This window comes from Corylus avellana, chromosome ca4, assembly GCF_901000735.1.
Source record: "Corylus avellana chromosome ca4, CavTom2PMs-1.0".
Classification (NCBI taxonomy): Eukaryota; Viridiplantae; Streptophyta; class Magnoliopsida; order Fagales; family Betulaceae; genus Corylus; species Corylus avellana.
Window position 1 is genome coordinate 21100012 of NC_081544.1, and position 14970 is coordinate 21114981.

At 34.0% G+C, this 14970-nt stretch overlaps 2 protein-coding genes across 2 annotated transcripts in view; both read left to right on the top strand.

Annotated features, from left to right (window-relative positions):
• Positions 1–5457, top strand: part of LOC132178120 (uncharacterized) — a 10277-nt gene extending 4820 nt beyond the window's left edge. Inside the window, exons 5-13 of the mRNA XM_059590574.1 lie at positions 143–232; positions 602–696; positions 899–952; positions 1675–1812; positions 2658–2715; positions 2819–2933; positions 3157–3226; positions 4775–4846; positions 5065–5457. Coding sequence (XP_059446557.1) covers positions 143–232; positions 602–696; positions 899–952; positions 1675–1812; positions 2658–2715; positions 2819–2933; positions 3157–3226; positions 4775–4846; positions 5065–5181 — 809 coding nt within the window. The 3' untranslated portion in view covers positions 5182–5457. The remainder of the gene's footprint in view (positions 1–142; positions 233–601; positions 697–898; positions 953–1674; positions 1813–2657; positions 2716–2818; positions 2934–3156; positions 3227–4774; positions 4847–5064) is intronic.
• A 2954-nt stretch (positions 5458–8411) lies between these two features.
• The window catches only part of LOC132178211 (uncharacterized), an 8697-nt gene continuing 2138 nt past the window's right edge, over positions 8412–14970 (top strand). The window contains exons 1-5 of the mRNA XM_059590659.1: positions 8412–8745; positions 8848–9114; positions 9940–10599; positions 11689–12003; positions 14215–14316. Coding sequence (XP_059446642.1) covers positions 8917–9114; positions 9940–10599; positions 11689–12003; positions 14215–14316 — 1275 coding nt within the window. The 5' untranslated portion in view covers positions 8412–8745; positions 8848–8916. The remainder of the gene's footprint in view (positions 8746–8847; positions 9115–9939; positions 10600–11688; positions 12004–14214; positions 14317–14970) is intronic.

The window sequence follows — 14970 nt, forward strand, 5'->3', positions numbered from 1 at the left end:
GTTAGTAGAGCATAAACGCACACTCCTCCCACCAAAAAGGGAAAGAAGTAATGTACACTATGTTTGGTAGTAAGACAAGGATTTTATTTTGGCCTTTGATATATAGACATCATTATGCTTGCCAAAATTTCCTGTTTTGTAGGAACTGAGAATGAGGCAAAACTTGTGGAGGAAAGCATTCAACATGGCAGGGAAGCTATTACTTTGGATGTCAAGGATGGGAATTCCTGGTGTAAGGCTTTTTCAAAAATTTGATGGCACAATATAAAGCTCTTCAAATGTGATATACATGTGGCATATTGCAATATGCTCTCCAACATATACTGGCTAAAAAATATGATTTACAATTGATTCTTGGTAGTCTTTTTCTGGCTTACTTCATTTGAGCATAGTTGATAACCTGACTGGTTTCTCTTCATGCTGCACATGGATATATATTACTATTCCATGTGATTCAATAATAAGTATGATGTCTCATTTACAATGAGGCTGCTATTTTTACTTCTAGTTTTCATATTTTCTTGAAAATCTTACTGAATCCTTGTTCATTCCATTTGCTTCTGTTTCTATATCCTCTAATATGATTTCATTGTATTTACAGACAACCTAGGAAATGCGTGTCTTACAAGTTTTTTTGTGACTGGAGCTTGGGATCATAGCAAACTTCTGCAGTCATTGAAAGCATACCAAAATGCTGTAAGTCTGCTGAGTAGGAACAGTTTCTAGGCATTTTCTGGACCATCGATGGTTTTGTCATGCTTATGGGTTGCTAAGCATGTTGAATTTTCTCTCATACTCTGTTTATAGAAGGGTTTTTATTTTTTTATTTTTTTTCATTTCTTGTTTTGTAAATTTTGCCTGTTCAGTGTGGAAGAACTAATTCTTGATAATATATCAGGAGAAAGATGAAAGAATGAAGTCCAATCCAGACCTTTATTTTAATTGTGCCACTGTAAGTTGCAGCTTCTCTCTTTCTCTCTCTCTCCCAAAAAGGAAAAGAAAAGAGAAATAGATAAGTTATGACCAAAATAAATGTTGAACCTCCTTTTTTGATGTATAGGCTGTTGGAAGATCACCAGTTCATGATGATCTTGATTCAGTTTGAGAGACGGCCGTCTCTGAGGATGGGATAAAGAACTAGGATCTCCAGTTTTGTGAGGACAATCACAGCCTACTTTTTTTACATTGGAACTCAGAAGGAATGCAGGGATTTGGTGGTTGTATTTGAGAGATTGTTTTGAGGGATGGGTGGGTTAATGCAGCTTTTTGGGTGGGCAACAGAGTTGTGATAAGAACTATAGAGAAAAGAATAATAGTGATAATAAGATGCTGCAGGGTATTTAACAGATTGGAGCAAAAAGAGTTATTTTAGATGTAGGGTGGATCTCTGATCAAGCTGATGTAGGACAGCAAATTGGAGATGAAATATTGATGGAGATCCTTAGTTTTCTGATGGAGGATCCTTATAAGCTTTGTGCTCATCAAGCACCCAAGTGGCTTGCCTTAGTGTGAACCATTTTGTAACCTAATTGTCCTCCATGCCCGTCTCATTCTGCATCAACTAACAGCAACAAAAACATGAAGAATATAAGCATCTTGTAGCTAGCTAGTCACTGATCAATCACTCATGTTCCGTACAACTGTACAATTATCTGATGGATTTTCTGTTTTCAGGTAAACAAATATCTAGAGAACTATGAGAGGGCCCTTAGTGGATTTGAAGCTGCTGCTTTAAAGGATCCTGGTCTCAATGCCACAGATGAGGTTCAAAAGCTGGTTAACCTTCTTGACAAGTTGGAGAATATGTTGAAGGTAATGTAACTATTTGTAAATGCAGTGATTGGCAAATTAGCATTTATATAAATCCAGTATTTTGGGTGGTTTGGGGCATTTGTTTTGTTATTAAATTTTGCTTCACTCCCAGGGTTCCTGCAAAAGGTTTTTTTATTTTTTATTTTTATTTTATTTATGGGCAATCTCCCAAAGAAATATCATTAAAAAAAGCGCAAAGCGCCCCTAAGTATACAAAGGATACCAAAACAGAAAAACCAAAAAACAAAGAAGACACCCACAAAACCCAAAAGACAGAATAAACACCATGAGCCTCACAATAGAAACCCAAAACCCGCAAAAAACACTGGGCTACATTACAACACAGCAAGAGCCCTCTTGCCTTTTCCCCGGCTAGAACCAACTCCCTTAGCATCAAAGTTGATTGAGCACTCTAAATTTTTATGCTCCCTACTCCCCTTTGGTTTGGAAGCGGAGACTGGAATCTCTTGATGCTGCCCCTTATCGACTAAAGTCAAGAAATCTAGAAAACCCTTCTCATCACCCCCATAAGAGATCCCCATAGTGTGATAACACGACCTTGCATCCACTGCCTGGCGGGGGGAGGGGGTTGGTTGTTCTGGACGAGAGAATTGTTCAGACCATTTGCTTATGGGGCTATGGGAAGAAATTTAGAAGCATATGCATGATGTTGTCAGTTTTCTTGCCATAGATTAGTATTAAAAGCAGCAGTAAACTAGTCAGAAGATGGTTAAGTCTATACTTTCATTTCTAACAACATATTGTCATTCTGAAGTCCTTGTTAAGATCTTTCAAATATCCTTTATAAAGTTGCAGACAGTTCTTAACAAGATTTTTCTTTTCAGGGGCATGCTAGAGCTAAACGACTAGCATCTTTAGTGTCATTACTGGATGCTGTTAATTGTAATAATCTGACTCCTCCATGTATTAAGTTTTGGTTCATTGTGGATCTGCGTGAGCCTGATTTATTTATTTTTGTTACTTTGTCTGCATCTTCTTCTGAAAGTGAATTCCTCATACAAAAGAGCCACTATAGATCTTCTGTCAGTGGGTCTAAACAAAGCAGTAGCAGTAGTTGGAAAAGTGCTATTCTTCATTAAGCATGAGAGTGTCGCTCCCCTGTAAGTCTTCTCCTGTTGACGCTATCTCAGTTCGTTTATGTGGATGTTTAAATTTATTTCATGTGAATGTAAGCTATGCTTGTGTTATAATCTCTTTCGCTTTTATTGATGTGTAGATTATAATAAAAAAAAGTTCTTTGCTTTTCATAAAACTGTAAAATTTTGAGTTGTCATGTGTTTGATAAGTCAAACTCTCTCCACAAATTTATTTTTATTTTTGCAGATACTATCTGGTATGTGATTCAAATCAAATATGCTTCGTTCTATCGGTGTATGGTATACACAATGACGCGGTAATCTCTTAACTTCAAATGTATATATCGTCGTTTCTGCCTTTTTTCTCTTTGGGGTTTTGTTTTGTTTTTGTTTTTGTTTTGTTTTTGTGGAGGGTGGGGGGATAGAGGCTTGAAGCACACTGTTATCTGGCTGGTTTCTCCTGCGTAACCATGTGGAAAGCTTCTTTTTGTCTTCTACAGATTTCTTCTTCTTTTGTCTATCGTTTTGTTTAGTTATTTATTTAATTATCTGAAGTTCATTTCCTGTATTAGAAGAATTTGAGTCTGAGGAAACCATGATTTTTGGTATGGGAAATGACTTGCACTGGCATTAATGCCCAGTAAACTTTAGTACTAGGACTACCGCTGCCACTGCTACAACTAATCCTAAAAATAGTAAGAGTCATAAGACTGATAGTGATAATTATAGAAATAAATAACAACATTGGGAATATATATACTAACTCAATAGGGTAACTGGCGGAAGCGATAGGAAAAAGTAAAGAAGTTTGACGACTTCAATTCTAGAAACTTAACAAGCTAACAAATAGCTTAGAAAAGCAAAGGAAACCAAAACTTTCACTATTATTCAATATTTCATTTTTTTTTAAAAAAAAACTGTTTCTTCAATACAATGAATGTGTTCTTATAATATCAGCAAAATTGCCTAAAGATGGAAACTAAAACCTAGAAAGAAAGTAAATCATCTAATAAGAGGAAACATTACAGAAGACTGCCACTCCTTTCCAAATATATAGTTGCTTAATTCACCATTCAATCAACTTTTGTGTTCCATCGCTATTCTGGTGAAATTCACCTGTGTAAAAGTTAAGAATAATGTGGAATTGTTCTCTACGCCATCCCAGAGTTGTCTTTTAATAGCAACAAAAAGGTAAAAGAATGGTATTTTCATTATTGTTATGATAATTTTCTTTTTGTATAATAAATTGTTCACGGTTTTAAGGCTGTTCTGCTGAAGGAAGATATCTGTACTTTTTAAATTCCATGAGTGTAAATGCTCATGTGTCTTTTTATTGGCGCACTTGGGTGCTTGTGTGGTTCAATAAATGGTTTTTTGTTAATCAACTTATAATACTTGGAAACGTTTGTCCATTAGGATTAGTCCTTACTTGCTCTTATCAATTATGATTTTTGTATTTTTTTGGTTTTCCTAATAATTCCAGGATAGAATTTAAAAAGTGACTTTTAGGATTAGAATTTGCACCTGTACAAAGGCATGCAGTGAACCTTATTTCATTATGGAGTTCGTTGGTTTTTAATAAAATTTCAGAGAGAGCTCTCTTTGTGTTTTTACAACTCTTGGTAGTCTTAGGAATCAACAAGTATTGATATCCTCAACCATGTTTCGATATTCAAGCACGAATCAACATAATTAATCAACATTTTGTTTTTAAAGCACAATCCTTTCATCCTATACATCTCCCTGCATCAGTTGGTATCAGAGCCATGCTCTCCCTACATCATAAACCTTGCATATATTTTGCAAACAGATGTTTCCTGCTTTCCATTTTAAGCTAATATTGGAACTGAACCTTGTCCTCACAGATCAAAGAAGGCGATCAGCTAACCCTATTGGAACCTTGTTATCGTTTCATTGATTTTTCTTGGAAGGAAAAGGTACTTTCTTTTACAATATTTTAGATATTTTTGCATTTTGATTAACGGATATGAAAACTAACTTGCTTCAATTCAACCCGTTTCGTGAAATGTTGTATTATCTAACTTTGTAAATAACTACAAAATTTGCTTATTCCTTCTATTGATGTACCCAAGTTAAATAATGAAACCACTCTGATTTCTATCTTTCTATTTTGTTTCCATTTATATTGAAACAGCACTACCAGTTCAAATCAATCCGTGTCGATTTCTTGGAACAAGCTCTTGTGAATGGGAAAGCCCTGCCTCCTCGCCACGCAATCCGTACATCAATCTATGCACAACATAAACCATGAATAGTTAGATCAAGTGACTTTGCTGAGTTTTTGTTTGCCCTATTGATTTGTGCTGTATCATTTTTGTAAATAGTATAGGGAAAAACAGGAAAAAGTAAAATGTGAGATGCGTTTTTGCCCCCAAGTCACATACGAGAATGGAGTACACAAAGAAGTACATTATGTTGGAGTTGCAAATAGATGCATATTAATTACTTGTGTCACTGTGTGGGTACCCTGGGATGCCACTGTATGATTTTGAATTTGCCAAATATTCATTTCAAAAACCTTCTACGATTTCATAAAGCTTCATCATGTAATTTTCTGGTGTTCTACTCTGCTAATAGATTATATTAAGGCTCTGTTTGTTTTGACATAAAATATGTTTTTGTTGGAAAACATTTTAGCAAAATCATTTTTCAAGAAGTCGCTAGACGCTGTTGCTGATTATCCATATGAGCCAAACATGGAAAAATGTTTTTAGTTGAAATTATTTTTGCTGAAAATATTTTTTCAGCATAAAACATTTTATGTCAAAGCTGTTGGGTAATAATAGGGGACCTAGATTCTCTTCATTTCAAATGAAATGGAGGAGATCTATTTAATTAAAACAAGAGGGCAGTTTTGTCCAAAATATTTTTTGGACAAAAATGCCCTCTTGTTTTAACTAAATGGTTTTGGACAAAAATGCTTTCTTGTTTTAACTAAATGGATTCCGGAAATGAAATGGAGAGGATCCTTCTACGGTGGGGCGTGTTTAATAAGTTGTTTTGTTGTGAGCTTTTTGTTTGAATAGTAATAAGAAGTTATTGATGTGATATAAAAGTAAAATAAAATTTGAATTTTTTGTAAGAGAAAAGTGAAGAAAAATGTTTGGTAATAGTTTTGAAACAATGTTGACTTTTTTAGGGGTAAAACAAAATAGCACACGGCGTGCTATGCACGCTAGTGCAAATTTTTTTTTTTTTTTGGTATTAAAATATTAAAAAAAAACTTTTTCCTTCACGGCGTGCTATGCACGCCGCGTACTCCCAATCAGGTCTCCTTTTTTAGAATGAGTGAAAATAGTGAGTGATTTTTTTATTGTGGAGAGTCTAATGCACGCCTTAATACGTGTCCAATCACATTAACATTTTCTTGAAACTGCTAAACCACTTGTAACTTGTTCTTAAAAGGAAGTTGGCTTGTCATTTTCACTTATTCCGACTCAATGAAAGCTTAGCTTTTCCTCTTTTTTTCTTCATTTGTTCAATCTCACCCAACTTGAAGAAAAGCCAAAATATCTCTAAGAAAAGTCGCGGCCAGATTTTGGATTAAAAAAAAAAAAAAAAAAAAACTTAAAAAAGAAAGCCCGTTTGATAAAGAATTTTGTTGTCAATGTTTTGTTTGAATAGTAATAAGAGAAATAAGATTTGAATTTTTTTATAAGAAAAAGTGAAAAAAAAAGGTTGTTTGGTAATAGAGAACAAAGGACGTTCGACTTCTTTTTCGAGAAATAAAAATAAAATAAAAAGAGGAGTGTTGCCAAACGTTTTTTTTTTTTTTTAATTTTATTTTTGTGACATGTACAACACTACTACAAGAGAAGAGGGAGAGGGAAATTTGAACTAGTAACTTTTCGCTTCATGAGCCGTGATCCATAACGGATTTAATTATTTATTGGAGAAAAAAAAAAAAAAAGTTTTGACAGCTCTTCCTTGCATCCATCATCTTGGAAAAATAAAAAGTTTGGGCATAGGGAATATAAAATCACATCAATAGTCAAAATTGTGAGGGATGATGACTCAATAGTCTATGCATTTAAATAAGATGAAGTACCCATGCCCAAACTAAAACCACCACCATCACTATCATCATCATCATCATTAAGTATGAGCATGCATTTAAAACCGTGGATACTTCGGTTTTAAATGCATGCCCATACTTAAATAAATAAATAAATGCTCATGAATTGGGCCATGGAAATCCAAATCTCGTCAGCACATTTAAAATAGAATGACTCATTGCTATACTGAGATAAGTGGTTAACGTACCAATGACAAATGCTGTATTTTAAGACTTTTCTTTAAAAATTGGTTTTAAATTATTGTGTGACGTTTTCATCATGCATTTATGTATTAAAACAATAAATTACATGAGAACAAGATCTATCAATCAGGAATCAATTATTATTATTATTATTATTATTATTAAACAACAGTACAAGTCACAAAAACAGAAAATGACTGAAGTCATAATGCAAAAATCAAAAAGAAAATCCAATCTTAACAGTGATCCAGCTACAACTCTAGAGTTTTGAAGGGATAGAAAATAATTAGAAATGCTGTCAGCAAAACTGGTTGTAGCGGCCTATAGTAGACGTTGTGGGTATCAAAAAAAAAAAAAAAAAAAACCCATTTTAACTGATCAACTCCGGTATGATTAAGAGGTAGTTGTGAGGTCTAGATCCAAATAAAAAATTTATGGTGGACCAAAAGGTTTATACAAAAGAGAAACAAAGATGTTGTGATGTTGTTGTAGGAGAACAAAAGTGCATGGGTTAATAAGCTTTTCTAAAGCACAATAGTAATTCTAAACTAACACTTTTGAGAGCGTCACTTTGAACTAATCGGATCAGGCTGTATTATTTTCGGTGACAATTAACAAACCGTTTATTTATTCATGAAAAGAACTAATTGATGTAAACCAACTAGAAATAAAACTGAAGCGGATCCTCTCCATTTCAGTCCAATTAGTTATAAAAGGAGAGACAAAAATGTCATTTTAATTTTTATGACGTCTCCAAATAAAACACAGAAAAAGATATAAGGGCTACATTGCGGGAGGAAATATATTGTATTGTAAAAAATAATAGTCAACCATACCCTTTATAGAGGAACAATAGAGTGGATTTGATAGTAGCTCAACATTGCCACGTCGAACCAAGAGGGCTCATCAGCCCAACCCAAAATACTTGGCCCTTGAGAATGATACAGCTAAGCAAGGAGCAAGGGGTTACGTGGATAAGCAAGAGAATGATACAGCTAAGCAAGGAGCAAGGGGTTACGTGGATAAGCAAGAGGAGATAGCAGCCCAAGGTGTCAACATACAGGAAGTCGGTGTGCAGTAGCTAGAGTCCTAATTCTACTTTACTTTGTAGTAGTAATCCTAAGTCTAGACGTAATAGTTTTACTTCTACAATTAGGACTAGTTTTACGTTTACAAGTAAGTCTTACAGTAGTCGGTTATTAAGTAGTATAAATAAGAGGTCTTTGTAAAGAACAAGGCATTGAGAATTATTAAGCTAAAGCTTATTTGTGGTTTATCTCCAGCCCCAATTGGAGTATTTGTGGTCTCTCCTACCCGAAAGGAGCTATTATATCTAGCATATTTTTGTTCTCTGTTGTTGGGTTCCATCAGGATTAGGGGTAGAACTCTTACAATTAATTTAGCAAGGAAATAATTTGTTGGATTAGATAGCTAGGACTGAAAAATCTATGGAGATCCACTCCTTATTAATTAGTCTCAAACGTGACTAGCTTGCACGTCTAAGAGGAAGGATTAAAGTCATGGCTTTCAGAAGTCGACGAAGTTGGATAACGAAAGGTACTCCTGAATTTTCAACTCCTGCGATTAATTATTATTATTATTATTTATGAATAATTTAGACACTTATGAGTTTACGTACCTTGATCTTGCATAAATCAGTGGCCACCTTGGCTTAAGACTACACAGAAACCTTTCTACCCTTTCACATTCCCACGTCCTTTTTCAATCATGCATCTCTTCACCACTCTTGCCGCCGGTTCTTCCTCCACCCTCCGCCCATTCCTGCCGGCGAGCGTGCTCCCCACGCGGCGCCACTGTGGCTTGCGGGCAGCCCTGGAGGATAAAAAGAATAATGAATTTCCTGAATCATATCCGATGAATGGAGGAGTAGGAGCTTACAGCTATGCTCAAAATTCCAAATATCAGGTCTTATTTTTATTTATTTATTTATTTTTATTAAAAAAAAAAAAATGCAATGTTGTTTTTCCAATACTGTCAGTCTGCCACTTGCATTAATTCCTTATATACCGGATTAACAGAATGGAAATGGAGAAGAACCGGTTAGACAATCCTGTTTTACCTAATCGGTTCCTTTCCATTTTAAAGAAAATGGAGAGGATCTTTTGGCTGATTAACACCTGAATTTCCCCAGATGATTCTATGGTATTCATTAAATTTCTATAGGCTCTTTTATTGCAGCTCTACAAATAGAAAAAGAAAGAAAGAAAGAAAAAAAAAAATCTTCTAGAGGTGATATAAGTGTAGAGCTGCAATAAAAGAGCCGTTAGAAATTGCAACTACTCTCTATTTTAGTTATTTCTTTTTCTCTACACACCCCCACCGTCCTTCCCAAGGAGGCCACACAAGGCTTTTTTTTTTTTTTTTTTCAAGACATTATTATAATTTCATGGGAAGTAATGAGTATGACATGTCTGTTCCACTTTATTACGCGACTGCAAATGACTTAACAAATAACAACGTGTTGACGTGATAAGAACTCCATCAATAATTTGGATAAAAAAAAATTGACTAAAAGAATAATGTTTAGAGTGTGAAAACTTAGGGAGTGGTTTTTATTTTTTTGAAATCTGGGAAGTGGTTTTTTAAACAATAAGATAAAATTCAAGTAATAATTATTATTATTGACCCATGATAATTACAATTACCCTTCAACATACCTGTTCTCTTTTTCTACTGTTTAAAATGAAAATTAAATCAAACTGTAAAATAATGGCTTTGCTGATTTTATAGAGAGGATCTGTTGAAGCAGCCAAAGAAATGATAAAGGAGGCAATTGTAAAGAAATTTGACATCAACACCCCTTCTACACCTTCAAACACAATTTTTGTTGCAGACTTGGGTTGTTCTACAGGACCCAACACCTTTATGGCAGTGGAAAACATTGTAGACGCCATAAAACACAAATACCAGCTTTCAAAAGATCATGATGAGATCCCAGAATTCCAAGTTTTCTTTAATGACCATTCCTCTAATGACTTCAACACTCTCTTCAAGTCATTCCCACCAGAGAGAAAGTACTTCGCCGCTGGGGTGCCTGGCTCTTTCTATGGCCGCCTATTTCCCAAAGCCACTGCTCACGTTTTTCACTCCTCTAGCTCTATAAACTGGCTCTCCAAGGTGCCTAAAGAGATTACTGAAAAACATTCTACTGCATGGAATAAAGGAAGGATACATTACACAAATGCTCCAAAGGAAGTTGTCGAGGCCTATGCAACTCAACATGCCATGGACATGGAGTCCTTCCTGTGTGCAAGAGCTGAAGAGCTTGTAGTTGGAGGGTTGATGGTGCTTCTCATTGCTGCTGTCCCCGAAGTCATTTACTCTTCTGACACCACCATTGGCTCACAGATAGACCTTCTGGGATGTTGCCTGATGGACATGGTAAAAATGGTAAGAGAACTTACATTGCATTAAGTAGATAGAGACCTAAGTAAGAGTTTGGTGGCTTACTTTGATACCAACGTGGCCGTGGAAATCAACCTTAAAATAATTTTTTGTAAATAAAAGAAAAAAAAAAAAAAAAGGAGGAAAACTCCACTTAAGTTCCCTGAGCTTTCATTGCTTTTGCAATCATCCCGCCCCTAAAGTTCAAAAAATCTTAATTTAGTGTATTCAACTTTAAAAAGTTAAAAATATCATGTCCATTGTTAGGATTATTTTTTTTAAAAAAAAAATCTTAATGGGGGCCTTGAAAAGTCCCCAAAAACCTATGGTTCTTTTTTTTTTTTTGGTAAAAAAAAAAATTAATTAAGATAGTTTTGTAATTTTATCAATTTTACAATGGTATAAAGGCCATTTCACCCATTTGCCATGTGATTTAACCCAAAACCCTAATGAAAATGGTGACATTGCAAACTTTTTAAAGTTTGATACATTAAATTTGGAGTTTTTGAACTTTAAATAGGTGATTGTAAAAAGGGATGAAAGTTTAAAGGGTTAAGTGAAGTTCCAAAAAAAAAAAAAAAAAAAAAAAAATTAAAGGTTGTGCTAAGTTCGTAACATGATAAATTAAGTTATAAAAAGGGAACCTGACCTTAGATTTTAAGGGAACTTAGACATTTCGAACACAAGGTTTGAGATTAATTCTTTTAATACATTTATTCATAGCATAACCCCATTTAAATAGATGATTCGTTAAATTATATAAAAGAGGTATGACTGAATCATCAGAGACCCTTATTAAAATAATATCATAACCCTAATATGGCTAGGGTTACTCAACTTATGCTAACATAATATAAACCTAATACATAAAACTAATACCGCTAGCTTAATATGAAAAGACCCATAACAGGTTGATTTTCATTGTTACGTTTTTCCAGTTGTATGAGAGTCTATTAAATAACATTACTCCAACTAAAAAACCCCTATTTTTTTATTTTTTATTTTCGATCCAACATCCTGCCGTGTATGTCTTGAAAATGACAAACAATGAAAGAAGAAAGATTATGGCTAATTTATAGATGATGTTGATTGCAGAGATTAGTTAGTGAAGCAAAAGTGGACTCTATTAATGTGCCCCTTTATTTCCCATCTCTTAAAGAGTCAAGGGCAATCTATGAAAGAAACAGACTTTTCAGCATTGAGAGCATTGAAGGGCTAGATATCCCAATAAGCGTCCAAGCGCTTACTTTGACCCTCAGAGCTGCACTCGAAGGAGTATTTGAAGAGCATTTTGGAAATGACATGGTGGATGAGGCGTTTTATCGCTATTCTAAGCATTTGAGAAATGACATCGTGGATAAGAACAAAAATACATTGGTACTTTGTGTCGTTTTGAAACGCAAGCCAAATTATTAGACTTGGCTTGCAAACTAAACCATTTAGAGTGTTATTACTATCATCTCCTTAATTACTTGTCGGTGGTCTGTGAGCTTGGTGTTGCTATACTTTGATTAAATAAGTTTGTACTGGTTGAGTATAAACTATATTATTGCTTAATAAAAGGCATTACGAGTTTATTGTCTATCCTGCTCGATCTTTTGCATGAAATAGGACCAACCCTATTACTTTGCTTATATATATATATATATAAACCAAGTCATATATATTCTAAAGAGATGTACTACACATCTCAAATTTTCTTTTCAAAAGTTGGTTTCCAAATGATGTGTCACCATCTCATTAAATTTATTATTTTGGGAAATGTATCACCAACTCATGAAACGGTGACACATCATTTGTGAATCAACTTTTGGAACAAAAAATTGAGATGTTTAGCATTTCTCTATTCTAAAACCTTACATATTGAAAAATAGAGAAAATTAAGGTGGTTTGGCTGTCAACAAGCTAAAGCCTTTTTTACTACATCTTTCATTGATCAGTTTACAATACAACAGACTCTATTTATAAAGTGATTTAAATCTAATATAATTCTAATCAAATTTTTTAGAATAATCTAATCTTCATTAATCTCAAATGATTTTTATCCTTGTCAATTCCAAATGGTATCAGAATATATTTTAAACTGATAGGCAACAACAATTTTTTGATCAATTTGTTGAGTTGTTTCAAGTGATGCATGCATGTCCACCTAGGGATCGTGGAAATAGGCTAGGAGAAGAGTTTGGAGAAACTTCTAATGCCTCACACTAGTAAGAGGCAATAGTAGCACCAGTGGGTAAGTGCTATTATGGTAATGCACAGGTAGAGTAGTTACAGTTGGTCACCCTTTCTACCTTTTTTGCTCTAAAAAAAAAAAAATTACGATTATTTTTGATGTGGTATAAAGATGCTATTTTATTATATAAGTGATTCAATATTATGTTGTTTGCTCTCTAATGAGGGTCTTAGATCCCTTGGAGCTTATTTACTTGATAAATAGGTTTGAAAAGGTGCACTGAGTTAATTAATTTCGGGAGCATTGTAAGTGCGCAGCGCAATGGCACGAACCACTATAAGAAAAATAGATTTTTAACAAATGCAATGGTCATTGGCTGCTTGTGACAAAACAAACTTAGGATTCCCGAAGAAACAGAAAAGAGCGTAATAAAAGATGGAGATGACTGAAAACTCTCAATTCTCGGTGCTTTCTTCACGCTATGCAACACTCATTTTACAAAAGCTTGAAGTCTGTTGCAAAGAGGTACAAAATCAAATAAGAACCGAATTGTGTTGTAGCTAAAATAAGGACTCCAAGTCGGCATGGTATTCAAAACCAAGTTAGACTAAAGCATCACAAAACTTATCCAAGAAAGAAAATGAGATATAGGTGGGCCCTACCAAATTAACTCAACGACAAGAAATCAAGAAATGAAGTCATTACACGAAAATAAAATCATAATAAATAAAATCTTCAACAAATAAAATTGACAACCAATAGAAATCGTGACAATCTTTTATTGGTTGAGAACGAATAAAATTCTATCAAACAACACTACTCTAATATTATTTTTATATTATTTTTATTTTTATTTTTATTAAAACTATAAGTAAATATCGTTGTATGTGAAATATCCAGAATTTTCTTCCCCGGGCAACAGTAAAACACACTACTAGAGGGATACGGTCAATAGCCACCGTCTAAGTGCCTCACGAGTCACTACACTAGAAAACTAGAAATTAAGAGATAGAGATAACTCTCTTAATGCCATTTTTGCACGCAAGCGTTTAATATCAAAACACTGCCTCCTTTGATTTGGTAATTTCACTATCTACTCCAGAAGATACTTGGTTAGGCTGGCTGCCCACTGGGCGCCGCCTGCCACTATTTTGTGCATAGTTCAGAGATCATTACAGGTACTTGAGTGAAAAATAAAGCGAAAACGAAAGGTGCTCAACTTGCAATGCTTGCCAAAAACCATCAGGCAAGAAAGTGGTTGAGAAAAGATTGAATGACAGCTACTTGAGTGTAAGTCTGCCACTTGCATGTAAAAGCACTTAGCTAGAAAAACGTAGATTCTTTGATCTTGCATGGTGCGGTGGTGCCTATATATATAAATCCCTATCTGCAGGCATCTTGGCTCAAAACTGTAAGAGACATCACTAAGCTTTGTGGGAGAGTAGTACAGATCGATGGAGGATAAAAGGAATGATGAATTTCCTGAATCATATCCAATGAATGGAGGAGATGGAGCATACAGTTATGCTCAAAATTCCAAATATCAGGTACCTTTTTCTTTTTCTTTTTTAAATTTATTTGAACTGTTGTTTTTCCAATACTTGCACATAAAAGCACTTAGAAAAACATATAGCAATAGTCAGAAATTTTGTTGATCTAGTAATTTAAGTAGTAAATTGTTGTTACCGTGCACAATAATTGATGAATAATATAGGATCGAAAAGAGAGAAAGATTAAGAGAGAGTCGAAACACAGATAACATAGATTTAACATGGTTCAACAATTTTACCTACGTCCACAGAGAGACGGCTGTATTTTTACTCTTAATGATTCATGGTTACATCATAAATATATATAGGAAAAACCCTAAACCCTACTTGTACGGTCGTATTAAGAAAATCCCCAAAATACCGTACAAGTAAGGTTTAGTGTTTTTCCTTAATACAGCTTGGTAAAAGTTTAGTTAAATTTATTCAAAATATCTTTTTTTTTTTTTTTTAGTTATTAACTTTTTTAAAATACTTACATCTTGCTCATCATTAACTATCAACTTTTAATATTTTATTTAAAATTTATTATTTTTATTATTTTTTATTCTTTACGTGTAGTTATACAAGGGAGTTGAGAAAAATTTAAATGAATTTTAATTAGAGGAGAGAGGATAAAATAATTTTTTTTATTAATAAAATTATATATTGTTG